This window comes from Coregonus clupeaformis, chromosome 14, assembly GCF_020615455.1.
Source record: "Coregonus clupeaformis isolate EN_2021a chromosome 14, ASM2061545v1, whole genome shotgun sequence".
Lineage (NCBI taxonomy): Eukaryota > Metazoa > Chordata > Actinopteri > Salmoniformes > Salmonidae > Coregonus > Coregonus clupeaformis.
The window spans coordinates 12,289,147-12,317,112 of NC_059205.1; the positions used below are offsets into that span (position 1 = coordinate 12,289,147).

The 27,966-nt window shown below is 43.2% G+C and overlaps 1 protein-coding gene across 2 annotated transcripts; it reads left to right on the forward strand.

The window, feature by feature from the left end:
• The first annotated feature begins 2,716 nt into the window (after positions 1 to 2,716).
• Positions 2,717 to 27,924, forward strand: LOC121580772 (homer protein homolog 3). 2 transcript variants are annotated; one of them, XM_041895799.1, is made up of 11 exons: positions 2,717 to 3,225; positions 3,575 to 3,623; positions 7,593 to 7,749; positions 9,643 to 9,774; positions 9,868 to 9,975; positions 11,050 to 11,058; positions 13,558 to 13,691; positions 16,406 to 16,562; positions 26,282 to 26,389; positions 26,723 to 26,803; positions 26,926 to 27,924. In XM_041895799.1, the coding sequence occupies exons 2-11, from the start codon at positions 3,601 to 3,603 to the stop codon at positions 27,109 to 27,111; spliced, it is 1,095 nt and encodes a 364-aa protein (XP_041751733.1). In that variant the 5' UTR covers positions 2,717 to 3,225; positions 3,575 to 3,600; the 3' UTR covers positions 27,112 to 27,924. The 2 variants fall into 2 exon arrangements, with proteins under 2 accessions (XP_041751733.1, XP_041751734.1); XM_041895800.1 differs by lacking the exon at positions 11,050 to 11,058.
• Positions 27,925 to 27,966: the final 42 nt, after the last annotated feature.

The following is a 27,966-nucleotide window of genomic DNA, read 5'->3' on the forward strand; positions in this document are numbered from 1 at the left end:
ATACAACTAAATGGGGAGGGTATGAAATTAATTCAAGTAGATTAAATATTGGTCCAAATACAACTAAATGGAGAGGGTATGAAATGAATTCAAGTAGATTAAATATTGGTCCAAATACAACTAAATGGAGAGGGTATGACATTAATTCAAGTAGATTAAATGTTGGTCCAAATACAACTAAATGGAGAGGGTATGAAATGAATTCAAGTAGATTGTTGGTCCAAATACAACTAAATGGGGAGGGTATGAAATTAATTCAAGTAGATTAAATATTGGTCCAAATACAACTAAATGGAGAGGGTATGAAATGAATTCAAGTAGATTGTTGGTCCAAATACAACTAAATGGGGAGGGTATGAAATTAATTCAAGTAGATTAAATATTGGTCCAAATACAACTAAATGGAGAGGGTATGAAATGAATTCAAGTAGATTAAATGTTGGTCCAAATACAACTAAATGGGGAGGGTATGAAATGAATTAAAGTAGATTAAATGTTGGTCCAAATACAACTAAATGGGGAGGGTATGAAATGAATTCAAGTAGATTAAATGTTGGTCCACTGCAAATGGAAACTGATCCTTTGAACTATATTGGAAGATGAGCAAACAAAACTCCACTTTTGAGGGTTCAATGGTGTGCAGGGAACCTTAAATTAGGACACAAAATAGCCTATATTTTTCTTTCTTCATGGAAATTGTTTGATTTATGATTATGTAGTTCTTTGGTCATCTGTTACTCTCACTGAAATGTCATCCTTGTAAAATCTTTGAAAAAAATAAAGGTTTCTTTTCGCTCATGTTAAGTGATGGACAATTCAACTTGTTTTTACAAAAGACAGGAATTACACTGCTCAAAAAAATAAAGGGAACACTTAAACAACACAATGTAACTCCAAGTCAATCACACTTATGTGAAATCAAACTGTCCACTTAGGAAGCAACACTGATTGACAATAAATTGCACATGCTGTTGTGCAAATGGAATAGACAACAGGTGGAAATTATAGGCAATTAGCAAGACACCCCCAATAAAGGACTGGTTTTGCAGGTGGTGACCACAGACCACTTCTCAGTTCCTATGCTTCCTGGCTGATGTTTTGGTCACTTTTGAATGCTGGCGGTGCTTTTACTCTAGTGGTAGCATGAGACGGAGTCTACAACCCACACAAGTGGCTCAGGTAGTGCAGCTCATCCAGCTGTGGCAAGAAGGTTTGCTGTGTCTGTCAGCGTAGTGTCCAGAGCATGGAGGCACTACCAGGAGACAGGCCAGTACATCAGGAGATGTGGAGGAGGCCGTAGGAGGGCAACAACCCAGCAGCAGGACCGCTACCTCCGCCATTGTGCAAGGAGGAGCAGGAGGAGCACTGCCAGAGCCCTGCAAAATGACCTCCAGCAGGCCACAAATGTGCATGTGTCTGCTCAAACGGTCAGAAACCGACTCCATGAGGGTGGTATGAGGGCCCGACGTCCACAGGTGGGGGTTGTGCTTTTCAGCCCAACACCGTGCAGGACGTTTGGCATTTGCCAGAGAACACCAAGATTGGCAAATTCGCCACTGGCGCCCTGTGCTCTTCACAGATGAAAGCAGGTTCACACTGAGCACATGTGACAGACGTCTGGAGACGCCGTGGAGAATGTTCTGCTGCCTGCAACATCCTCCAGCATGACCGGTTTGGCGGTGGGTCAGTCATGGTGTGGGGTGGCATTTCTTTGGGGGGCCGCACAGCCCTCCATGTGCTCGCCAGAGGTAGCCTGACTGCCATTAGGTACCGAGATGAGATCCTCAGACCCCTTGTGAGACCATATGCTGGTGCGGTTGGCCCTGGGTTCCTCCTAATGCAAGACAATGCTAGACCTCGTGGCTGGAGTGTGTCAGCAGTTCCTGCAAGAGGAAGGCATTGATGCTATGGACTGGCCCGCCCGTTCCCCAGACCTGAATCCAATTGAGCACATCTGGGACATCATGTCTCGCTCCATCCACCAACGCCACGTTGTACCACAGACTGTCCAGGAGTTGGCGGATGCTTTAGTCCAGGTCTGGGAGGAGATCCCTCAGGAGACCATCCGCCACCTCATCAGGAGCATGCCCAGGCGTTGTAGGGAGGTCATACAGGCACGTGGAGGCCACACACACTACTGAGCCTCATTTTGACTTGTTTTAAGGACATTACATCAAAGTTGGATCAGCCTGTAGTGTTGTTTTCCACTTTAATTTTGAGGGTGACTCCAAATCCAGACCTCCATGGGTTGATAAATTTGATTTCCATTTATAATTTTTGTGTGCTTTTGTTGTCAGCACATTCAACTATGTAAAGAAAAAAGTATTTAATAAGATTATTTCATTCATTCAGATCTAGGATGTGTTGTTTAAGTGTTCCCTTTATTTTTTTGAGCAGTGTATGATTAACTCGACTACTAGCACTGAGCTCATAGACTTTACATCTGGGCCGTGCCCCCTAGGCAATTGTGGCCTAAGGAATTTGTTTTAGTGTGAGGTATGTGAAAATGAAATACAGATTGGTTAGTGTTTACTAGGCCTAATCTATTTGCTAATGGTCAACAGTGAAGTAGACTCTAAACTACTGTAGTGAGTTTTGTCTGTTAGATTAAATGTAATTTGACCCACCACCAAACGGTAACCAGCAGGTGGTGGTATATAGACGGGTTGAAAACCGAACTGTATTAAATTGTAGCCATAAAGCGTTGCACCGCGCACAGCTGGTGGTGTCGGGATATGAAATGTAACCAATAAAAAAAGTATCTCACGCCAAGCGATACTTTGTAACCAGTGCAGAAGACTGCACGCTTTGGACTCACACATTGCACCTTCAAGAGGAATACAACCTGAGCTTCGCGGGGCACTGCGCTACAAGGTTACTGATGTGCAGTCAAAGAGAAGAAAAGCAGAGAAATCTACACATGATGACTGCCGGACTGTGGCCAACGAAACACATTGCTCCAGTTTCGTGATGGCATCGATGTCCGACGTCGTGGCAAGATTTTTCAAGTGAAGGGACAGCGCATATAATTTTTATTGACAGCGAATGTCCACAGTATTCATAGACAATTATTGCCCTTTGCAGTGACATTTCTGTGGAATACGGAAGCATCCGTATACGGACACAAATAAGAGGAAGGATTACAGCTCCAGTGTTCAACAACATAAAGGAGCCCACATTACAGCTGGACCAATAGATCTTATTAATCTTTTACAACGAAATGGGGTGAGTGTTTCGAGTAACTCTATTCAACTCACACTGACTCATTGCATTGGACGCTGGTAAATGACTTGCTATGAGAGAGAAAAGTTGAGGCTATGCTGCAGTCAATCAGGACCATATCTCAAAAGGTCAGGACAATGCTTTTTAATATTGTGGTACCTTGATCTTGAGTTAGGGTACCTATAAATTGCTACTGATAAATTGAAAAACAGTGAGGGCACCTTGAACACTTTGATCTATCATTGTTATTTTCTACTCCAGTTGTCTATTCATGTTAACATATTTTTGTTGTTGTATGAAAACATAATCTTGATGTATGCAGTCAGTGTGTGCTAATTTCCTTCTTCCATAGAAAGAATACCTCTACTGCCTTATAAGATGTATTCTCAACATCGAGAAAGGTGAGTTGCTGTTATATTACATCCTGTGCACCTACTCAATAGCCCCTTCTGTCTGTGTCCTTGTTTCAGTTGTGGCATATTGACCACATAGTCCAAATGAAGAGATCCATCCCAACATTTGGCAGTATGGGGGTGGGGTGCTTATATTTATCCTGTTATACACGTGTGTAATGGATGTTTGTTTTTTTTTGCCTATCCCAACTCCCCCTGAGACACCCGCAGGGAGTGGAATCATAGCTAGTGTCACCATTGTCCAGGTCCCCTGGAGAAATTGGGGTTAACTGCTCAAGGGCACAGCAACAGGTTTTCACCTTTTCAGCCGCAGGATATGAACCAGCGGCCTTTCAGATACTGGCCCAACGTTCTAACCTTGAGACTATATCTGCCACCCCATGCTTGAGTCTAATAATAGTGTGCGGATGTTTGATCATAAAGCAAGTATGTAGAATGGCTCTGGAATTACATCTCAAAGTTTTGGAGTGATGTTGATATGCATCTAATGAGAATATATCACACTAGCTATATTGTTTATTGATGTTATATTGATAATAAGTGGTTTCAAACTTGATTTTCAAAGTAAACCAGTTAGTTTTTGTGCTGTTTATCTGTTTATCCCACATGATGTTAGTGGTACTGCAGAGACCACCACTACCTTATTTGAGCAGTACATTTCTGTAATAACTCTACTGAGGCCCTGACCTATTATTGCTGTATTAATTCAGGGAGAGAAGTTCTCCCAGCGCAGTGTGCCCCAGAATCTCCTCTAGAAAAGCATCCATGTAAATTATTCATTTTACAGCGTAACACTTCTACAACAAGGGTACATTAATTAACATGAATTAAAGCAGTTGTAAACCGTAATAGATTATTAGGTAATGTATTTATCAGGTTATCGATAAAGCAGTGTTGTGGAATTTCCATCGCCAGAATATGTAGTTTTTTAATTATCTGAAATCTGATCTTCTCGCTATCTCCTATCATGGTGGAATTCTGCTCACCTATTTAACCGCTGGAGCATATACAGTATAATTAAACCAATCAATATTGTTTAACTGTGTGCAGAGTTGAAATTACAGAGGGGCTGGGCACCCCATAACAAGGCCCTCTTATAACAATTGAAATATCAATGTGAGCCCCCCCCAAAATGGTCAAATATTTTAGACACCCCTGAGAGTCGATGTATAATTTGAACCCTGGTTGTGTGTGTGTGCGAATGTGCGCATACAGTGTGTGTGTGTGTGTAGCATATGTACACACAACATATGTACACCACATCCTACTAAGCCATGTCCATCTGTCTAACATGAAGGATGAATAGCGGATCCTGGAAAGAGAGCCGTTATACAGTTAGCTTCCACAGAGAGACAGTCGTCTAAAACATGATGCATTTCCTCTGGTCTCTCATAACGCTACACCTCCTTTGCACTCTGGGAATGTGTGTGGACCTAAAAGGGGCAGCTTTGATGGCTCGCTGGCATCCCAGTGGCTCAGGCTGTGCAAGGTGATCTCATCGCATTGGGGTGATCCCTGTGGAGCCAGGATCCAGTGATAGTCAAAGTTGCTCCCTATGATAGTGTACTGAGACCCAGCAAATCATTTTTGTCCACTCCAATGGACATTGGTTTTTGGTCCGTATCTTTGAGGCCATACATGTCACTGTGTTAAGGCCTGTTGTTCCTTTGAGAGGACATTCTGCGCTTTTCAATGATATCAAGTGTGGTGGTGTGACCTGGATAACTTTTTCAAAATGGCAGCCAACACAATTAGCACATTTTATGGTAAGAAAGGTAAGTGTGTAGTTGTGTATTCATAATTTGTGTGAGTTTGATATTCAGATTGCTTCTAGTAAGGTACCAAAAGCTCCACGATGAAAATAGCCTTACCATAGAGAGAGGCATTTTAGTTTAACCCAACAATGTCAGTCAATTGCAACATATCTAAGCTAATGATCGGGAAGCTTTGGTGGCAAGTGGCAACATGGTAGCCATTACATTTTCTTGTCTCAATGTGAGTTTGCCAAACTGTGTAGCCTATCTCCCGAGTGGCGCAGCAATCTAAGGCACTGCATCTCAGTGCTTGAGGCGTCTCTACAGACCCCCTGGTTCGATTCCAGGCTGTATCACAACCGGCCGTGATTGGGAGTCCCATAGGGCGGTGCACAATTGGCCCAGCGTCATCCGGGTTTGGCCGGTGTAGGCCGTCATTGTAAATAAGAATTTGTTCTTAACTGACTTGCCTAGTTAAATAAAAAATTAATCTCTCTGACTCTGTTCCACAGTACTGCTCCCGTCCCCTGTCTGGCCAACCCTCTGATCAGTGTCTGTCTGAGCCTGGGGGTGGCTGCCTGCCTTATAGAAGCTGGTTATTAAGCATGAGATCAGCTGACGAGGGGGATTACCATGTGATGAGACAGAGAATTCTGCTGTCTCGGTCCAAAAGCCCATCGTGTGTGTGTTTGAGAGAGAGGGAGTATGTGAGTCTGCTTTGATGGTGATAGTTGTTATTAGCAGTAGGGTTAATGTGACGAAAAGTCTTGACATGGAAGGTAATAACGCAGGCTAGCTGGCAACCAATAGTTGTCATTGTAAGCAAATTATTTTTGTATACTTGGGATTCTTGCAGTTAAAATGGTACACCAAAACACCAAAACTCCTGAGATTTAGAGATCCTGGCACATAGAATCAGAGCAAGGATTCAATCCCATGACCTTAAATCCATCCTTCAAAGATATTGTGTCTGCTTACCTCCATCACTGGATTTGTGTGTCACTGAAGAGGTCAGACTTGAGTTTCATTTGGATACAACTTAATGTCCACAGTGACCTGGTATTTGTCATGCCATGTCTTAAATCATCCATCAATTCTTTAGTTGATATTTGTGATAGATTTATTTTACTTATTAGCTTTCATTAGCCAACGAAATGGACAGGATCGTCACTACCATATGTTGTTATAATAATCCACTACTGCTCATCCATACGTAATAAACTACAGACACTTAAGATCATGTTGCTCATGTCAGTATGACATTTGGTGGGTTACTTTGTACCAACAAGCCTCTAACTGCAGCGGATTGTATGTCCTGCATAGCTTCTCAGCTTTTAATTGAATATGATGAAAAGGCAAACTATCAATCTGTAGCGTCAAGGTATAATCCTTTTGACTTTATTGTGTACGTAATCCAATGGCTTTTCGAATGAACTTTTTTTTTACAAAGCCTAGACTTCCGTAGTTTGTGATCTCCTCTTGAGCTATTGTCTGCTCTGCTCCGTACAGTCTCTGGATTTTAACTCTCCCTCTGTGTGAGATCTTTCCACTGTTGTCATTCGGATTTGGTTGAGTTTACATTTTCCGTGCCACAGTTGCCAAACCGTACTCGAACAACAGTGACATTGTTGCTTTGAAATATTTACCTCGTATCTAGGATACTTAGCATGGTCACACTGGCAGGAGAAGGGATGGGGAGGGGACTTGGCCAAAGGTTCAGAGCTTTTTAGTCAACGGTCTTATGCCAACCACAACCACAGGCAAATTAGGGTAGGACTGAGAGAGCTGCCAAAGGTGACACCAACATCTGTAGCATTATGGCAGCCAGTCAAGTATGGGAGCTGTGTCCCATTATGGGAGGATTAGGAGGTTGTTGTTCCTCCACGAAAGCACAAAGAAATTGCAGACATTTCTTATTCATCAGAACATGAACAGTAAGTAATGCGTTTGTCCGCAAGTATGAATTGTCAATTTGTTTAGTGAACAGTATTCAATCTTTCAAAGAATGGAAGAAATGTGTCACTCTCCCACTGCACTGATAATAAAATAATTATTCAGAAAAATCTTGATTTGTGAGTCAGAAACAAAGTTGTCTTTTCGTTAGTCTTCACATACTCAAATTTGCAGGGCTTTGTAGGGAATAGGAAACTCTTGGCCACCATTTGTCTTCACATGCTTAGCTCCGTGTCCACGCTTTCCCCAGGGAGCAGCCAATCTTCAGCGCCAGGGCCCATGTGTTCCAGATCGACCCGAACACCAAGAGGAACTGGATCCCCGCCAGCAAGCATGCCGTCACCGTCTCCTTCTTCTATGATGGCAACAGGAACGTGTACCGCATCATCAGCGTGGGTGGTACCAAGGTGAGCCAGGCAGCTGTACTGTGGTCGTCACTAGTTACCACAGCCACAAAGTCATAAACCCAGCCTATTTCTACAATTTGTCTTCTTAAAATGTGATTTGAAACCACAGGAGGCTGCTGAGGGGGGAACGGCGCAAATGGAATGGCATCAAACACCTGAAAACATGTGTTTGATGTATTTGACACCATTCCACGGATTCCTCTCCAGTCATTACCACGACGAGCCAGTTCTCCCCAATTAACCACACAGCTAACCTTATGCCAAACTTCAATTAAGACCAAAAAGCACATTTTCTTTTTGATGAACTTTTACAATGTAGCCAATTTTGACTTTGTGGCTGTGGTAACTAGTGGAAACCCTGTACTGTGTAGTGGGCTGACTCTCTGGAACATGAATGCAGGCCACAGTTAGATTATGTGAATGTGTGGTCTTGTTGAAAACTGTGATTAAGGGAAAACATCCCTTTTCAGGGATTTTCATAGGATTATGTGCATTTGTTAAGAATATGGTCTCAAGTTCACAATCATTTGCTTCTAGCCAATATAGCATTGTCCAGCTTGGAAAGGAGAGTAGCTAAATATGGGTCTGGAATATGTAGCAGGTCAGCCTGGGCCTGTTTAAGATTGTTTGTGTTCACTCTTACTTTCTGCTGTAAAGTTATTATCCTTCCAGACCTTGGTTAATAATAATATAATAATAATATATAAATAATAATATGCCATTTAGCAGACGCTTTTATCCAAAGCGACTTACAGTCATGTGTGCATACTTTTTTACGTATGGGTGGTCCCGGGGATCGAAGCCACTACCCTGGCGTTACATGCGCCATGCTCTACCAATTGAGCTACAGAGGACCACTTGTCCTCGATGCTAGACATAAAAGCAGTGGTTCTACACTTTTATTAATTTAAAACCAATTAAGCCATTGTTATGTCAAGAAGAACTGGATCAACGCTCATCTTCCTCACAAGCTTTGGATTTGGATAGACTCCCCATGCCGCCCTGGAATGTATCTGATCTCCCCTTAACACCTCTGGTCTGACCCACATTCCCCACTCCCTGCAGACCCTGTGGTCAGCAGCCCAATTCCCCCCGTCTTGTGTCTGGCAACGTGGTAATCTTTTGTACCATGTCATGTGAAACATGTTGGCCCAGACTCTCGTAATCGTTTGTTAAAAAACCTCCTCTTCTTTAAGCTGCCCTTGCCCTCTGATTCTGGGTGTTTAAGTCAGTTATATTATAGTAATTCTGCAGCTGACGCAAAAGGTTATAAATAGGTCTGCTTAATGTTTTTTCTCATGTGACCTGAAACAAAATGAGGGACTGTAGCCACGTCTCTGGCTGCCTGATGCAATGTTTTTTAATCTGTTGAAAGGGTAGGTCAGTCAAAGAAATGCCATTTGTTGGTTACATCTGAAAAATAATGCAAACCATTGATTGCCAATGCATCCACAGTCCAATCTGAAACATGGGCATGTCACATTATCATAATATTAGGCTCAAAAGACCTTTCCAAAGGAGTTAACTGTTTTTTAAAACTCCAGATGTGTATAAACATCTGTTTGTACAATGCATTTGCAACCATCCGTTGGGATATTCTGTAAATACAAACAGATGCTCCCGTAATGAGCCCAGAGGTTTTACTTCTGTTCTGAGAAAACAAGTCCTCGCTTTGGCGTAAACATTAATCATTATTTGTATTGCATGATAGCTATTGATGTTCATCAGGTGAGGTGAGGAAGTGCTACTGCAGTAAGTAATGATTTTGTCCAGAAAAGGGTTAGCTAAAATGCTAAAATTGTCCCTGACGCAACTCGAACATTTCTAGCTACAGCCAAGTCTGCCCTGAGAACAGTCTTGGTTTCCACCAATGCGATTCTGCTCTTTCCTCAGGCCATTATCAACTGCACCATCACAGCTAGCATGACGTTCACCAGGACCTCGCAGAAGTTTGGCCAGTGGGCGGACAGCAGGGCCAACACGGTCTACGGCCTGGGCTTCGCTACAGAGCAGCAGCTGCATCAGGTGATGATCTCAATTCACTCCACATTAACGGTCTGGTGTCCTAAAATAATGTAGTTCATTATGGACAAGCATTTATCTCTTCTCCCTCCTCAGTTTTCTGAGCGGTTTAAGGAGGTGAAAGAGGCTGCCCGTCTTGCACGTGAAAAGTCCCAGGATAAGATGGAGTTGGTCAACACTGCTCTCAGCATCGCTGCCCCACAGGTGAGCTCTGACATAAGCACAGTGCCTCAGTGCAAAAACTCCAGTGGTCTTTCAGAAACATTAGGGAAATTGTCAAAGTATAGTGGCCAGTTATTCCACAACTATTTAAGCTGCTTTTAAGAGAAAAGCCTCTGAGGAATCTTATAGAGACAGCCATGTCTGAGGAATGTTTGAGAGTCTGTGGAACTCATGCAGTGGTACACATCGAGGTACTGCTATCTCCCAGGCATTTTCGCAGGCTGGGAAAGAGGAAAGAGATGGGAAGGAAGGCGTAAGAAGGATGAGTTGGGTCATTTGTCTCTAAGGAAAGTGAAAGGAAAACTAGGGCGATGGTAAAATTATCCAATGCAGCCCAGTGCTCTGCCTGGCTGGCTGTGTCTGCTCACTGCAGAAGCCCCTGAAATGATGAAAATGTAGTCTCGCTCACGTCAATTGATCAATAGAGAACAATTATCGGTCAGCTACATCTGCCTGGTCATGAGAAACTTGCCTGACCCTCCTCAATTTTGTGGCTGAGTCGTTTTCAAGTGGTGTCTCTCATTCCTCATCCAGCACAATTAGTGATGTAATGGCGATGTTGAAAAACCAAACCTCTGGAAAATTGTGAACTAGTCAATTAGATGCATTTCTACTAAGTAGCACTCTCTTAAACATTTTAATTTCATTGATCACTAGACTATTATGATTATGGCGGTCAGAGGTTAACAAAATGTTTAATATAAACTGGGTGGTTTGAGCCCTGAATGCTGATTGGCTGACAGCTGTGGTATATCAGACCGTATACCATGGGTATGACAAAACACTTATTTTTACTGCTCTAATTACATTGGGAACCAGTTCATAATAGCAATAAGGCACCTCAGGGGTTTATGGTATATGGCCAATAAACCACGGCTAAGGGCTGTGTCCAGTCACTCCACGTTGCGTCGTGCATAGGAACAGCCCTTAGCCGTGGTATATTGGCCATATACCACACCTCCTCGGGCCTTATTGCTTAAATATACAGTGTGTTGAATTGATATTGGTGTGTTCTTTATTCTCTTGCTATCGGATGACTTGGGGTTTCTCCTCCAGTTCTCACAGGTGGGTCTCATGTTTGTTCGATTTCCAACCTTCGCCATTCACGTCTAAGAATGGCCAATTGTGGTGCCATTGTGCTATGACAAAGAATAGTCCACCAAGCCAAACAAATCCAGTGTCTTTGTCTTCGTGAGGTTGAGTTGCTTAGAGTTTGATTAACATAACAGTAGTATGGTCGATCCTCAAAATTTGGCATGCTGCTGAAATTGATGTCCTTGAAATATCTTCCGGTGACATCAGCCTCTCTGATGCTGCTGTTGTGACAGAGGGCTACAGTGCCGGGGAAGGTGTCCACAGCGTAGACGCTCAGAGGAAAACAAGCTGTTGCTTTATCTCACAACAGCAAACACCTACTCCGTCATGAAGGGGTAGATATCATTCACTCCCCATGGCAAAACTATCGCGTACTGAAAAGTGTAGATAGGAGTGATGTAACTGTGTAAGGATGACGTATAAACCACGACAGGTAGGGAATATTTAGCCAGATAGCGCCAGACTACGTCATTATATTACTCATACTTTTCCCATTAAGGATGGTAAAGTCAGGACATTATATACAGTGCATTCGGAAAGTATTCAGACCCCTTCACTTTTTGTTACATTACAGCCTTAATTCTAAAATGGATTAAAATTCCCTCGTCAATCTACACACAATACCCCATAATGACAAAGCAAAAAACAGTTTTTTTGAAATTGTTGTTAAACTTACATAAGTATTCAGACCCTTTACTCAGTGCTTTGTTGAAGCACCTTTGACAGCGATTACAGCCTCAAATCTTCTTGGGTATGACACTACAAGCTTGGCACACCTGTATTTGGGGAGTTTCTCCCATTCTTCTCTGCAGATCCTCTCAAGCTCTGTCAGGTTGGATGGGGAGCATCGCTGAACAGTTATTTTCAGGTCTCTCCAGAGATGTTCGATCGGGTTCAAGTCCGGGCTCTGGCTGGGCCACTCAAGGACATTCAGAGACTTGTCCCAAAGCCACTCCTGCGTTGTCTTGGCTGTGTGCTTAGGATCGTTGTCCTGTTAGAAGGTGAACCTTCGCCACAGTCTGAGGTCCTGAGAGCTCTGGAGCAGGTTTTCATCAAGGATCTCTTTGTACATCTTTCCCTCGATCCTGACTAGTCTCCCAGTCCCTGCAGCTGAAAAACATTGCCACAGCATGATGCTGTCACCACCATGCTTCATCGTAGGGATGGGGCCAGGTTTCCTCCAGACATGATGCTTGGCATTCAGGCCAAAGAGTTCAATCTTGGTTTCATCAGACCAGAGAATCTTGTTTCTCATGGTCTGAGAGTCCTTTAGGTGCCTTTTGGCAAACTACAAGTAGGCTGTCATGTGCCTTTTACTGAGGAGTGGCTTCCGTCTTGCCACTGTACCATAAAGGCCTGATTGGTGGAATGCTGCAGAGATGGTTGTCCTTCTGAAAGGTTCTCTCATCTCCACAGAGGAACTCTGGAGCTCTGTCAGAGTGACCATCGGGTTCTTGGTCACCTCCCTGACCAAGGCCCTTCTCCCCGATCGCTCAGTTTGGCCGGGCGGCCAGCTCTAGGAAGAGTCTTGGTGGTTCCAAACTTCTTCCATTTAAGAATGATGTAGGCCAGTGTGTTCTTGGGGACCTTCAATGCTGCAGAATTTTTTTGGTACCCTTCCCCAGATCTGTGCCTCGACACAATCCTGTCTCAGAGCTCTATGGACAATTCCTTCAACCTCATGGCTTGGTTTTTGCTCTGTGACATGCACTGTCCACTGTGGGACCTTATATAGACAGGTGTGTGCTTTTCCAAATCATGTCCAATCAATTGAATTTACCACAGGTGGACTCCAATCAAGTTGTAGAAACATCTTAAGGATGATCAATGGAAGCAGGATGCACCTGAGCTCAATTTCAAGTCTCATAGCATTTAGAATAAGGCTGTAACGTAACAAAATGTGCAAAAAGTGAAGGGGTCTGAATACCTTCTGAATGCAGCCTCAGCTGGTCTTCCTCCTTTTCCTTTTACCTGTTACTGATTTCGATCTGGTGAGGGACCTGGATCTGTCAATCAGGTAGCTTAAGTTGAAAGAATGAACAAAAACCAGCAGACACTGCAGCCCCCGGGCTTATTTGGTATTGGTTTAAAGGGGAAATCTGCAGTTTTGGACTTATAATTTAGTGATATGTATGTACCCATTGATTGTTGAAGAATATAACTTATAAATGCCTCATGAGCTTAGTTCAACTGTCGTACCCCATCAGCACCCAAAATATACACTTGTTTTGCTCCAGTGGTTGTAAACAAAGTAAATGTAAATAAACACTGTAGAGCCTCAAAACATGGTTAAAACTATCATTTTCATATCATGGATGGTCAGTCCTTACCTCAATAGCTCTGTCTATGAATTTGAGAGTGGTTACATTTCTCCAGCCACATCCCTCAGCTTTTTACTAAAACAGTGTTATGTTATTGTTTTAACGGCAGATTGCCCCTTTAAAGTGTATTATTTGTGTTGTGTTTTAGGACCTCGGTGACGAGCTCCAGTCTCCGCCGGTGATGTGTGTGAACGGTCCTGAGGACAAGATGTTCCGCAGCCAAAGCGCAGACATCACACTGTCTTCTGAGAAGGAGCGCATTAAAAAGATGCTTTCTGAAGGGTAACCCACTTATACACACTCTTGCCCTCAAAGTTTCACTCAAGCCAGGGTTTTTTTCGTTGTCTGAAAGTACACAGAATGTTTTGTGGAAATGTTCTTGGTCTTAAACTCGAGTGTTCCATTTTATAAGGTAAGATAACGGTCTGGGTCTCTAAGGTTCAGACACAAAAACAGCATTTAGGCAAATGCCAGAGCCGGTGCTTTCAAATCAAATCAAATGTTATTGGTTGCGTACAAATATTTTGCAGATGCAGCAGAATGCTTATGTTTCTAGCTCGAACAGTGCTGTATTCCTAACAATACAAAACAATACACACAAATCCAAAACTAAATTATTAAGAAATATCAGAACAAGCAATGTCAGAGTCCGGAATATAAATATATATATATAATGGTGTGTATAGACAGTATGGACAGTATATGAATAGGAAAGGTGTGTACAGCAGTAGTTATATAGGATGAGCCTTGACTACAATACAGTTTATACATATAAAGTGGGTAAAACAGTATGTAAACATTATTAAACTGACCAGTGTTCAATGACTATGTATATAGGGCAGCAGTCTCTAAGGTGCAGGGTAGAGTACCGGGTGGTAGCCGGTTAATAACAGTGACTAAGTTCATGGCAGGGTACTGGGCGGAGGCCGGCTAGTGGTGACTATTTAACAGTCTGATGGCCTGGAGATAGACGCTGTTTTTCAGTCTCTCCATCCCAGTTTTGATGCACCTGTACTGTCTCCGCCTTCTACATGGTAGCGGGGTGAACAGGCCGTGGCTCGGGTGGCTGAGGTCCTTGATGATCTTCTTGGCTTTCCTGTGACACTGGGTGCTGTTGATCTCTTGGAGGGCAGGCAGTGTGCCCCCGGTGATGTGTTGGCTGACCACACCACCCTCTGGACAGCTCTGCGGTTGCGGATGGTGCAATTGCCATAACAGGCAGTGAAACAGCCCAATAGGATGCTCTCGATGGTGCATCTGTAGAAGTTAGTGAGGGTCTAAGGGGCCATGATGAATTTCTTCAGCCTCCTGAGGTTGAAGAGGCGATGTTGTGCCTTCTTCATCACACTGTCTCTGTGGATGGAACATTTCAGGTTGTCAGTGATGAGCGCGCCAAGGAACTTTAATCTTTTCACCCTTTCGACTGCGGCCCTATCAATGTGGATGGGGGCGTGCTCTCTCTGCTGTCTCCTGAAGTCCACAATCAGCTCCTTCGTTTTGTTGAGGGAGAGGTTATTTTTCTGACAGCACTGTGCCAGGGCCCTCACCTCCTCCCTGTAGGCTGTTTCGTCATTGTTGGTAATCAGGCCTACCACTGTTGTGTCGTCAGCAAACGTCATGATTGAGTTGGAGACGTGTGTGGCCACGCAGTCATGGGTGAACAGTGAGTGCAAGAGGGGGCTGAGCACGCACCCTTGTGGGGCCCTAGTGTTGAGGATCAGCGTGGCGGAGGTGTTGTTGCCTACCTTCACCACCTGTGGTCAGCCCGTCAGGAAGTCCAGGACCCAGTTGCACAGGGAGGGGTTCAGACCCAGGGCCCTGAGCTTAGTGATGAGCTTGGAGGGCACTATGGTGGCCCGTGTCGGCGGCTCAATGTTTTCCTCGAAGAGGGCGAAGACGGTGTTTAGCTTTTCCGGAAGCGAGGCAGCGGTGTGCGCGGTGTGGCTGCCTTTCCCTTTTTAATCCATGATTGTCTGGAGTCCCTGCCACACGCGTCTCGTGTCTGAGCCGTTGACTCCACTTTGTCCCTGTACTGGGGTTTTGCTTCTCTGGTTGCCTTACGGAGGTCATAGCCGGTCGGTTTGTACACGTTCCCAGTCACCTTGCCTTCGTTAAATGCGGTGGTTCGCGCTTTCAGTTTTGCGCGAATGCTGCCATCTATCCACAGTTTTTGGTTTGGATAAGTTCTAATCATCACAGTGGGAACAACATCCTCTATGCACTTCCTGATGAACTTAGTCACTGAGTCAGTGTATATGTCGATACTATTTTCAGAGGCAACCCGGAACATTTCCCAGTCCACGTGATCAAAACAATCTTGTAGTATAGATTCCAATTGGTCAGATCAACGTTAAACAGTCCTTACTACGGGTTAAAGTTTCTGCCTACTGCAAAGTTGGCTAGGAGCTAGGAACAGGGTGACCATGTCTGTCGGCGACATCTTGCTTTAGTTATGATTACCTGTTTTTATGAAGTTTTTCCCATTTAATAAACATGTTAATAGAAACAGGGTCCAGACAAGAGAAAAAGGTGCAAAGCTAATGTGATGACTCACACAGAGGGAGAAGGTTACCCACATGCACTCACTACTGTAAGTCACTCTGGATAAGAGCGTCTGTTAAATGACTAAAATGTGAATATTACCCTGCCATTCAGTCACCCATTCTACTCTGCTTTTGTCCCTGTTGTCCATTATCCTGTTATCCATTATCACTACACAAGGCTTATTTTATGGTTGCTATGGTGAGTTGCTATGATTGGATAACCTCAAGCTTTCTAATACTAGAATAACATGGCATCTAAGAACATGGAACAGGAACATATTTAATGGACCAATTGCACAAATTATACCCCAGAGTTGAACAAGTACGGACACTCTTGATTGCCAGTCTTTATCATTAAGCCTCTCTCCAGCATGTAGTGAATGTCCCCTCAATCTGTTCCTTTCCAGAGTGGCCAGAGAATGTTTTTCTGAGGTCTTTGTCAATGTCTTCCAGGTCTATCTGTGAGATGAACCTGGAGGCAGAGCTCTTCACCCTGCAGGACAGCAACTCCAAGCTGGTGGCAGCGTTACATGAAGCTAATACCAACGTGGAGCAGTGGAAGAAGCAGCTAGCTGCCTACCAGGAGGAGACGGAGAAGCTACGAGACCAGGTGAGTGTTGTCATGATGAAAGGTCCACCGGATCCCTTCACTTTCTTTAGCATACAACTATGGACGCCATGTCAGATCCGTTTCCACAAATGTTGAGTGGACCAAATCTCAGTGGAATGCTGGGTAAATGTTAAAGTTTGTATTTATGCAAGTGCATGCAACCACTCAAGAAAACAGAATTGTGAAAAAGACATTTGTAGAAATGTAAAGAAATGTTACCTGGATGTAGGTATGTTCTTCAGCTTTTGTACATTCCCAGTTGTGCAATGGAAAGTACAATAAAATTCATTACCATAGTGCATGATGAAGATTTTAAGTTATTTTCAGCCTCTTGAGGAATAGGCACGTGCCTGATGCCTCGCCTCACGTCACGTTCGCTCACTCCATAAATATCTCCACGCTGTGACCTGGAGGTCAGATGTTGATAGTTAAGGTCACATCTAATTATCAATGCTGGTGCTGTAAAACGCTGCAGTCTGAGTGGAGAGAGAATGCGGTGGACCACTGTAGCAGCAAAGTCTTGTTCAAACATGATTGGCTGATGAGTCACTGCTGCTGATAATGACAATGTTTGAAAGTCTCCGGCGTGTCCGTTCTCTGCCGGGGGAGGTCATGCAGGTTTTGATTGGGTCATCGTTTTCATGCAATGTTTTTTTTTTTGTCTTGTGAAAGTCTTTGGGGAAAAAAGTGAAAGGACACATCGGTTGGTTGCTCACTTTATCATCCTCTGACAACACTGTCCTTGTCAGGCTGCAGGCTTTTCCCCTGAAGCTTTATTCAAGGTGTGTCGGTTGGTTTGGATTACTGGGCAGTATAAACATGCTCTCTTTGCATGCTCTCACTATCACACCTAGTTCTCTAAGGCGTCATTAGTCTGAATGCAGAGAATGTCATCCATCTGTGGCTTGGAGTACACATGGAATCCCATTTACCTCCAATCCCTGAGATATACATGTGATACATGGGATTACTAGACAAGTGGATGATGAGACATTCTCCATTGCGTCAATACTAAATGGGTCCAGTCAATTGAAATGTTTTGTCTGTTTTTTCCACTTCTATGTCATCAATATAATGTATTTTCAGGGTTGCTGGCTGCTTAGAACTTATGGAATATGCTGGCTCTGAGCCGTTGATTAAAAACCTTTGGATTCGAACACTTCAATTGTTAGAGTGGTCTGGGCTTATAATGCCTAGTCTAGCCCGAGAAATTGATCTCCACTATTATTCTACCATTTCATACAGTGTTTCTGTCGTTGTTTAACTGTACTGTGGATATATATCAGTAGTCCCAGAAAATGTTTATCCTCCACGTCTTTACATTAATCTTCCTCTAAAAATGCAAGCCAACCAGGGCCCGGTTTCCCGATAGCGATAGAACCTAGGCTTACGAGTGATTTAACAATGAATCTTTCCTACAACAAATGAAGATGTAACATAGTGTTGATAGTGATTGGATCGAAAGAAAGGAAGCGCTGCTCTCAGATCAGCTTTATCCATTCAAATCTTACCTTAACATTAGAATGATTTCACAATACTGGCGATGTATCAGCTCTTACGAGTTCAAGTGCAACGTTAATAACGATGGTTTTGGGAAACAGCTCAGAGATTTAACGATTCTACAATGAAGGTTCTAATGATGAACTTAGCCTTAAGATGTTTTTGGGAAACTGGGCCCTGGTTTCCCAAAAGCTGCAAATATTGCCTACCCAATACAAATGCACTAAATCACCGATTTGGCACATCATTGCGCACATTAGGCTACACATCATGAAATATATTGAGACAAATTACAGACAGTAACCTACAAGTAGAGGAATAAAACTCAGTTGATTGAACATATGATCGAAAGAGGTCTATAGCCTACTGTTTATATTTGAATGCAGTTTTCATTTGAAGTATATTTGTATACATCGCTTGTTTATATCAATTGCATAGACATTGACAACTTTGTATTTGTAGCAGTAGTGGAAAAAGTACCCAATTGCAGTGGTGGTAAAAGTATGCAATTGTCATACTTGAGTAAAAGTAAAAATACCTTAATAGAAAATACTTAAGTATCAAAACTAAATGTAATTGCTAAAATATACTTAAGTATCAAAAGTAAAAGTATAAATTATTTCAAATTACTTACACTACCGGTCAAAAGTTTTAGAACACTTACTCAATCAAGGGTTTTTCTTTATTTTTACTATTTTCTACATTGTAGAATAATAGTGAAAACATTAAAACTATGAAATAACACATATGGAATCGTGTACAGTAGGGAAAGTATTTGATCCCCTGCTGATTTTGTACGTTTGCCCACTGACAAAGAAATGATCAGTCTATAATTTTAATGGTAGGTTTATTTGAACAGTGAGAGACAGAATAACAACAAAAAAATCCAGAAAAACGCATGTAAAAATTTTAATAAATTGATTTGCATTTTAATGAGGGAAATAAGTATTTGACCCCCTGTCAATCAGAAAGATTTCTGGCTCCCAGGTGTCTTTTATACAGGTAACGAGCTGAGATTAGGAGCACACTCTTAAAGGGAGTGCTCCTAATCTCAGTTTGTTACCTGTATCAAAGACACCTGTCCACAGAAGCAATCAATCAATCAGATTCCAAACTCTCCACCATGGCCAAGACCAAAGAGCTCTCCAAGGATGTCAAGGACAAGATTGTAGACCTACACAAGGCTGGAATGGGCTACAAGACCATCGCCAAGCAGCTTGGTGAGAAGGTGACAACAGTTGGTGCGATTATTCGCAAATGGAAGAAACACAATATAACTGTCAATCTCCCTCGGCCTGGGGCTCCATGCAAGATCTCACCTCGTGGAGTTGCAATGATCATTAGAATGGTGAGCAATCAGCCCAGAACTACACGGGAGGATCTTGTCAATGATCTCAAGGCAGCTGGGACCATAGTCACCAAGAAAACAATTGGTAACACACTACGCTGTGAAAGACTGAAATCCTGCAGCGCCCGCAAGGTCCCCCTGCTCAAAAAAACATATATACATGCCCGTCTGAAGTTAGCCAATGAACATCTGAATGATTCAGAGGAGAACTGGGTGAAAGTGTTGTGGTCAGATGAGACCAAAATGGAGCTCTTTGGCATCAACTCAACTCGCCGTGTTTGGAGGAGGAGGAATGCTGCCTATGACCCCAAGAACACCATCCCCACCGTCAAACATGGGAGGTGGAAACAGTATGCTTTGGGGGTGTTTTTCTGCTAAGGGGACAGGACAACTTCACCGCATCAAAGGGATGATGGATGGGGACATGTACCGTCAAATCTTGGGTGAGAACCTTCTTCCCTCAGCCAGGGCATTGAAAATGGGTCGTGGATGGGTATTCTAGCATGACAATGACCCAAAACACACGGCCAAGGCAACAAAGGAGTGGCTCAAGAAGAAGCACATTAAGGTCCTGGAGTGGCCTAGCCAGTCTCCAGACCTTAATCCAATAGAAAATCTGTGGAGGGAGCTGAAGGTTCGAGTTGCCAAACGTCAGCCTCGAAACCTTAATGACTTGGAGAAGATCTGCAAAGAGGAGTGGGACAAAATCCCTCCTGAGATGTGTGCAAACCTGGTGGCCAACTACAAGAAACATCTGACCTCTATGATTGCCAACAAGGGTTTTGCCACCAAGTACTAAGTCATGTTTTGCAGAGGGGTCAAATACTTATTTCCCTCATTAAAATGCAAATAAATTTATAACATTTTTGACATGTGTTTTTCTGGATTTTTTTGTTGTTATTCTGTCTCTCACTGTTCAAATAAACCTACCATTAAATGTATAGACTGATCATTTCTTTGTCAGTGGGCAAACTTACAAAATCAGTAGGGGATCAAATACTTTTTTCCCTCACTGTAGTAACCAAAAAAGTATTAAACAAATCAAAATATATTTTATATTTGAGGTTCTTCAAAAAGCCACCATTTGCCTTGATGACAGCTTAGCACACTCTTGGCATCCTCTCAACCTGCTTCATGAGGTAGTCACCTGGAATGCATTTCAATTAACAGGTGTGCCTTCTAAAAAGTTAATTTATGGAATTTATTTCCTTCTTAATGCATTTGAGCCAATCAGTTGTGTTGTGACAAGGTAGGGGGGTATACAGAAGATAGCCTTATTTGGTAAAAGACCAAGTCCATATTATGGCAAGAACAGCTCAAATAAGCAAAGAGAAACGACAGTCCATCATTACTTTAAGACATGAAGGTCAGTCAATATGGAACATTTCAAGAACTTTGAAAGTTTCTTCAAGTGCAGACGCAAAAACCATCAAGCGCTATGATGAAACTGGCTCTAATGAGGACCACCACAGGAAAGGAAGACCCAGAGTTACAGTTGAAGTCGGAAGTTTACAAACACTTAGGTTGGAGTCATTAAAACTCATTTTTCAACCACTCCACAAATTTCTTGTTAACAAACTATAGTTTTGGCAAGTCGGTTAGGACATCTACTTTGTGCATGACACAAGTAATTTTTCCAACAATTGTTTACAGACAGATTATTTCACTTATAATTCACTGTATCACAATTCCAGTGGGTCAGAAGTTTACATACACTAAGTTGACTGTGCCTTTTAAACAGCTTGGAAAATTCCAGAAAATTATGTCATGGCTTTAGAAGCTTCTGATAGGCTAATTGACATCATTTGAGTCAATTGGAGGTGTACCTGTGGATGTATTTCAAGGCCTATCTTCAAACTCAGGCCTCTTTGCTTGACATCATGGGAAAATCAAAAGAAATCATCCAAGACCTCCGAAAAAATGTTGTAGACCTCCACAAGTCTGGTTCATCCTTGGGAGCAATTTCCAAACGCCTGAAGGTACCACGTTCATCTGTACAAACAATAGTACGCAAGTATAAACACCGTGGGACCACGCAGCCGTCATACCGCTCAGGAAGGAGACGTGTTCTGTCTCCTAGAGATGAACGTATTTTGGTGCGAAAAGTGCAAATCAATCCCAGAACAACAGCAAAGGACCTTGTGAAGATGCTGGAGGAAACAGGTACAAAAGTATCTATATCCACAGTAAAACGAGTCCTATATCGACATAACCTGAAAGGCCGCTCAGCAAGGAAGAAGTCACTGCTCTAAAACCGCCATAAAAAAGCCAGACTACGGTTTGCAACTGCACATGGGGACAAAGATCATACTTTTTGGAGAAATGTCCTCTGGTCTGATGAAACAAAAATAGAACTGTTTGGCCATAATGACCATCGTTATATTTGGAGGAAAAAGGGGGACGCTTGCAAGCCGAAGAACACCATCCCAACCGTGAAGCACGGGGGTGGCAGCATCATGCTGTTGGGGTGCTTTGCTACAGGAGGGACTGGTGTACTTCACAAAATAGATGGCATCATGAGGAAGGAAAATTATGTGGATATATTGAAGCAACATCTCAAGACATCAGTCAGGAAGTTAAAGCTTGGTCGCAAATGGGTCTTCCAAATGGACAATGACCCCAAGCATACTTCCACAGTTGTGGCAAAATGGCTTAAGGACAACAAAGTCAAGGTATTGGAGTGGCCATCACAAAGCCCTGACCTCAATCCTATAGAAAATTTGTGGGCAGAACTGAAAAAGCGTGCGCGAGCAAGGAGGCCTTCAAACCTGACTCAGTTACACCAGCTCTGTCAGGAGGAATGGGACAAAATTCACCCAACTTATTGTGGGAAGCTTGTGGAAGGCTACCCGAAACGTTTGACCCAAGTTAAACAATTTAAAGGCAATGCTACCAAATACTAATTGAGTGTATGTAAACTTCTGACCCACTGGGAATGTAATGAAAGAAATAAAAGCTGAAATAAATCATTCTCTCTACAATTATTCTGACATTCACATTCTTAAAATAAAGTGGTGATCCTAACTGACCTAAACAGGGAATTTTTACTAGGATTAAATGTTAGGAAAAAGAGTTTAAATGTATTTGGCTAAGGTGTATGTAAACTTCCGACTTCAACTCTACCTCTGCTGCAGAGGATACGTTCATTAGAGTTACCAGCCTCAGAAATTGCAGCCCAAATAAATGTCCCACCTTTAAAGCATGGAGGAGGAGGTGTTATGGTGTGGGGGTGCTTCGCTGGTGACACTGTCTGTGATTTTATTTAGAATTCAAAGCACACTTAACCAGCATGGCTACCACAGCATTCTGCAGCGATACGCCATCCCATCTGGTTTGGGCTTAGTGGGACTAACATTTGTTTTTCAACAGGACAATGACCCAACACACCTCCAGGCTGTGTGGGGGCTATTTTACCAAGAAGGAGAGTGATGGAGTGCTGCATCAGATGACCTGGCCTCCACAATCCCCTGACCTCAACCCAATTGAGATGGTTTGGGATGAGTCGGACAGCAGAGTGAAGGAAAAGCAGTCAAAAGTGTTCAGAAAATGTGGGAACTCCTTCAAGACTGTTGGAAAAGCATTCCAGGTGAAGCTGGTTGAAAGAATGCCAAGAGTGTGCAAAGCTGTCAAGGCAAAGGGTGGCTATTTGAAGAATCTCAAATATAAAATATATTTTGATTTGTTTAAAACTTTTTTAGTTACTACATGATTCCATATGTGATATTTCATAGTTCTGATGTCTTCACTATTATTCTTCAATGTAGAAAATAGTAAAAATAAAGAAAAACTCTTTAATGAGTAGGTGTTCTAAAACTTTTGACCGGTAGTGTATATTAAGCAAACCAGACGGCACAATTTTTAAAATTGATTTGTGGATAGATAGGGGGACACTCCAACACTCAGACATAATTTACAAATGAATAATTTGTGTTTAGTGAGTCCACCAGATCAGAGGCAGAAGGGATGACCAGGGATGCTCTCTTGATAAGTGCATGAATTGGACAATTTTCCTGTCCTGCTAAGCATAAATGTAACGAGTACTTTTGGGTGTCAGGGAAAATGTATGGAGTAAAAAGTACATTATTTAAAAGTAGTCAATAATATAAATAGTAAAGTACAAATACCCTCAAAAAAGGACTTAAGTAGTACTTTAAAGTATTTTTACTTAAGTACTTTACACCACTGATTTGTAGTCAACTTTGTTCTGTAGTTATCAGCAATCACAGAGAAGGATAAACCATGTGATTATATGTTTAGCAGAGGAATGTGTATAAAGTGATGCGGGAGGGCAAAAAAGCATCTAACAATACACATAGATGTTATCAAATCTAATTTTATTTGCCACATGTGCCGAATACAACAGGTGTAGTAGACCTTACAGTGAAATGCTTACTTACAAGCCCTTAACCAACAATGCAGTTTTTTAAGAAAATAAAAAAAGTGTTAAGTAAAAAATAGATAAGTAAAAAATAGAAAATAATTAAAGAGCAGCAGTAAAATAAAATAACAGTAGGGAGGCTATATACAGGGGGTACCGGTACAGAGTCAATTTGCGAGGGCACCGGTTAGTCAAGGTAATATGTACATGTGGATAGAGTTAAACTGACTATGCATAAATAATAAACAGAGTTGCAGCAGCGTAAAAGAGAGGGTTGGGGTGGGGTGGCAATGCAAATAGTCCGGGTAGCCATGATTAGCTGTTCAGGAGTCTTATGGCTTGGGGGTAGAAGCTGTTAAGAAGCCTTTTGGACCTAGACTTGGCGCTCCGGTACCTCTTGCCGTGCGGTAGCAGAGAGAACAGTCTATGACTAGGGTGGCTGGAGTCGTTGATAATTTTTAGGGCCTTCCTCTGACACTGCCTGGTATAAAGGTCCTGGATGGCAGGAAGCTTGGCCCCAGTGATGTACTGGGCCGTACGCACTACCCTCTGTAGTGCCTTGCGGTTGGAGGCCGAGCAGTTGCCATACCAGGCGGTGATGCAACCAGTCAGGATGCTCTCGATGGTGCAGCTGTAGAACTTTTTGAGGATCTGAGGACCCATGCCAAATCTTTTCAGTCTCCTGAGGGGGAATAGGCTTTGTTTTGAGTGGTCTGAGGCAGTTGTTAGATTCAGAGCATTTAAGTGCAATGTTAATAATGATGGTTGTGTGAAACAGCTCAGAGATTTTAAGATGCTTTTGGGAAACCGGGCCCTGGTCTGGTGGACCAAGTTCTCTCGATCTGTAGTTGGCGACCAGGTGGCTGAACATGGTTCACATCTCAGAAAATGGTTCACATCTCCAGGGGGTGAAAGAGAGAGGGGTTTGTAGGACAGCGATATCCTACTTTCAATGCCCTAGATAGGAGAAAAATGAAAAATCACCAGAGGGAGCTGGCAGCTACTCCTTTAGTCCCCCCCCTTCCTACCGCACACAGTTAAAAATAATCCAGCCTCCTTCGAGGCTCTCCAAGAAGCAGAGACCTTTTAAAGGTCTCCTTTTAGTTTTGCTCCTATTTTACAGACTGAGTTGACACTGCAGTGAGGTTTCAATTCTCAGTTACCTGATAATGGTGGTGTCTCGGTTCTTGGCTTGCGCATTGGAAGGCAGCAGCCTTGGTCACGGTAAAGGAGGATCAAAGGGATGGTGTATGTTGTGTGTATTATTGAGACCTCAATGTCTGATGGGGGGGTCAAGTGTTGTGTGTGTTTTGGGGGTGGGGGGGTATGAGAGTGTAGTTTGCTTGCAGAGAGAGCAGTAATGAGAGAACTTGGGAAGGTCGACAACCAGGAGTGCTGCTGAGTTCTGGATAAGTTGCAGGGGTTTGATGGCACAAGCGGGGAGCCCAGCCAACAGCGAGTTGCAGTAGTCCAGACGGGAGATGACAAGTGCCTGGATTAGGACCTGCGCCACTTCCTGTATGAGGTAGGGTCGTACTCTACGGATGTTGTAGAGCATGAACCTGCAGGAGCGGGTCACTGCTTTGATGTTTGCAGAGAACAACAGGGTGTTGTCCAGGGTCACGCCAAGGTTCTTTGCACTCTTGGAGGGCGACACTTTGGAGTTGTCAACCGTGATGGAGAGGTCTTTGAGCAGCAGGCCTTCCCGGGAGGAAGAGCAGTTCCGTCTTGTCGAGGTTGAGGGCCGACATCCAAGCTGAGATGTCTGCTAGGCACGCAGAGATGCGTTGCCACCTGGGTGTCAGAAGTGGGGAAGGAGAAAAGTAGGTAATTCTTTATCCGGAGCTGGATTTTCCTTTTCCTGCAGTGTGGTACTGCTACATGGTGATATTATATATGATGCATTTTGTGTGGGGAGAAGTTGTGAATTGAGTTGATAAAAGAAAGGCCTGGAGAACAACAGACCTATCGCTCATTGCGGTTGGTCTTGCCAGACAGCTAGAATGGCTTAATGAAGAGAAAGATTCTGACGGATTTGAATGACCACAACTGGGTATACACTGTTAAAATTTATAAAAATGTATATAACATTTAATGGCAGGGGCAAGCTGTAAAGGCAAGGGATAATTCCTTTCTGGACTCCTACCTGTCCCAATTACAGTACCATTCAGGAGTGTATAGCAAATGAGTTCTGCACACACGTCAAAATAAGGTTCACATTCCCTCTAGAGATCTGACAGGAGCTGCAGAACAGTCTCAAGTCTATGCTGATTTCTCCTGGGGTGTATTCATTATGTCTTGCAACGGAAACTGTTTACCGTTTAAGAACCAAACGGAAGCAAACAGAAGGAAACGGGACCTACCTGAATTTGTCCAATAGAAACCTTGTTTTCTTTGCAAACCGTTTTCGTTGCAACAGACAAATGTTTTGCAACATAATCGGCGTAATGAATACACCCCTGGTCTTGACTGAAACTTCTCCTCTGTTGGCAGGTGGCTGATCTGGAGGCACATGGCGGCCATGGCCCTAGTGACATGCTGAAGGACGAGCTGACTCGTTCTCTGGAGGAACTGGAGGCCCTGCTCAAGGCTAAAGACGAGGTCAGAGGGCAAGAGACACACAGGGGAAAGGGGAGGTATTGTAGGTACATCTCAGAGGAGGCTGGTGGGAGGAACTATAGGTAGATGGGCTCATTGTAATGGCTGGAATGGAATTAATGGAACAGAGCTGGGGTTGAAATTGAATTTTATGCAATTATAGATGGAGAACAGTCTTATCACAAAGATGGCATAACCAGGCAACTGAGATCAAATCAGTTGTGGTCTTTAAATAGACGAAATAAAGGCAAATGTGAAAACCTGTACCTTCCTTTGTTTTGTGTTGCTGATCGCAAAGGTCCTAATGTGCGAATGATCATGTATTTTCTATCCCAGGAAATCCACATTCTGCAGGACAAGAAATCAGAATACCATGAGATGGAGCAGGAGAGAGAAGAAGCCATACATAGACTACAGGTAGACCTGCACACTGAAGAAGACTTTGCTGAAACCTTGCAAGAACAAGCAGCAAGTAGGATGCAATAAGGGTGAATTAAGACGGGTGACATTGTCTTCCATTTCCCCCTGTTTTTCTTCAGGAGATGGAGATGCGTAACCTGGAGCTGGAGCGGCGGGTGCAGAATGCCGAGCAGAACCTGGCCGCCTCCCTGGAGGAACGGGACCGCACGGAGAGTGAGGTGCAGAGGGCCATCGAGATCCTGGACGTCAAGCTCTTTGACCTGAACGACCTCCGGCAGAGCCTGGTCAAGCTGATTGACAAATGATGCGAAAGAGAAGAGGGGTCTGTTGGGGACGGCCAATGCAAAGAGAGGGAAGAGGAGGAGCTGGTCCTCTCCTGCTATAAAGCACAACACTGCTTCTGCTGCGGGAAGATGGCTGCATCGCTGTACTGTACTTTCCAGCTTGTTAAGCAATAGGTTGTGGTGTTACCTAGGCAGTGTTTCCCAACCCTGGTCCTCCATTACACATTTTTATTGTAATCTGGACAAGAACACCTGACTCAACTTGTCAACTAATCATTAAGCCCTCAATGAGTTGAATGAGGTGTTTGTCAAGGACTACAACGAAACTGTGTACTGTTGGGGGTACTGGAGGACCAGGGTTGAGAAACACTGACCTAGGCAGTGTATCTGCTGTGTCCGGTGTTGTGCTGTATTTCATGTTGCTTTCTTAAGCAACATTCAAGGCAATAGTCTAAATGCTAGGCTGTTTATTTGAGATTAGGAATATTGTCAAGAATGAGAACAATAATAACATCATTAGGTGCTTGTAGATTTTGAATTCAACTGATTTTATACACATTTGGTAATGTAATGGTATAATGAGCAATGTGGATGATCTATTTACATTTTCCAGTGAGATGAGTTGATTTTGTTGTTGTTGAGAGAGATCTTTCAGTGCAACCAAAGCATGTATTTGGAAAGGAGCAGTACATGACGCAGATGGATAATTTAAAAAAATGTGGTTGACAGAATTTCACATCAAATTATCATACAACTCAAGATAATGTGGTCCTCTGTAGCTCAGCTGGTAGAGCACGGCGCTTGTAACGCCAAGGTAGTGGGTTCGATCCCCGGGACCACCCATACACAAAAAATGTATGCACGCATGACTGTAAG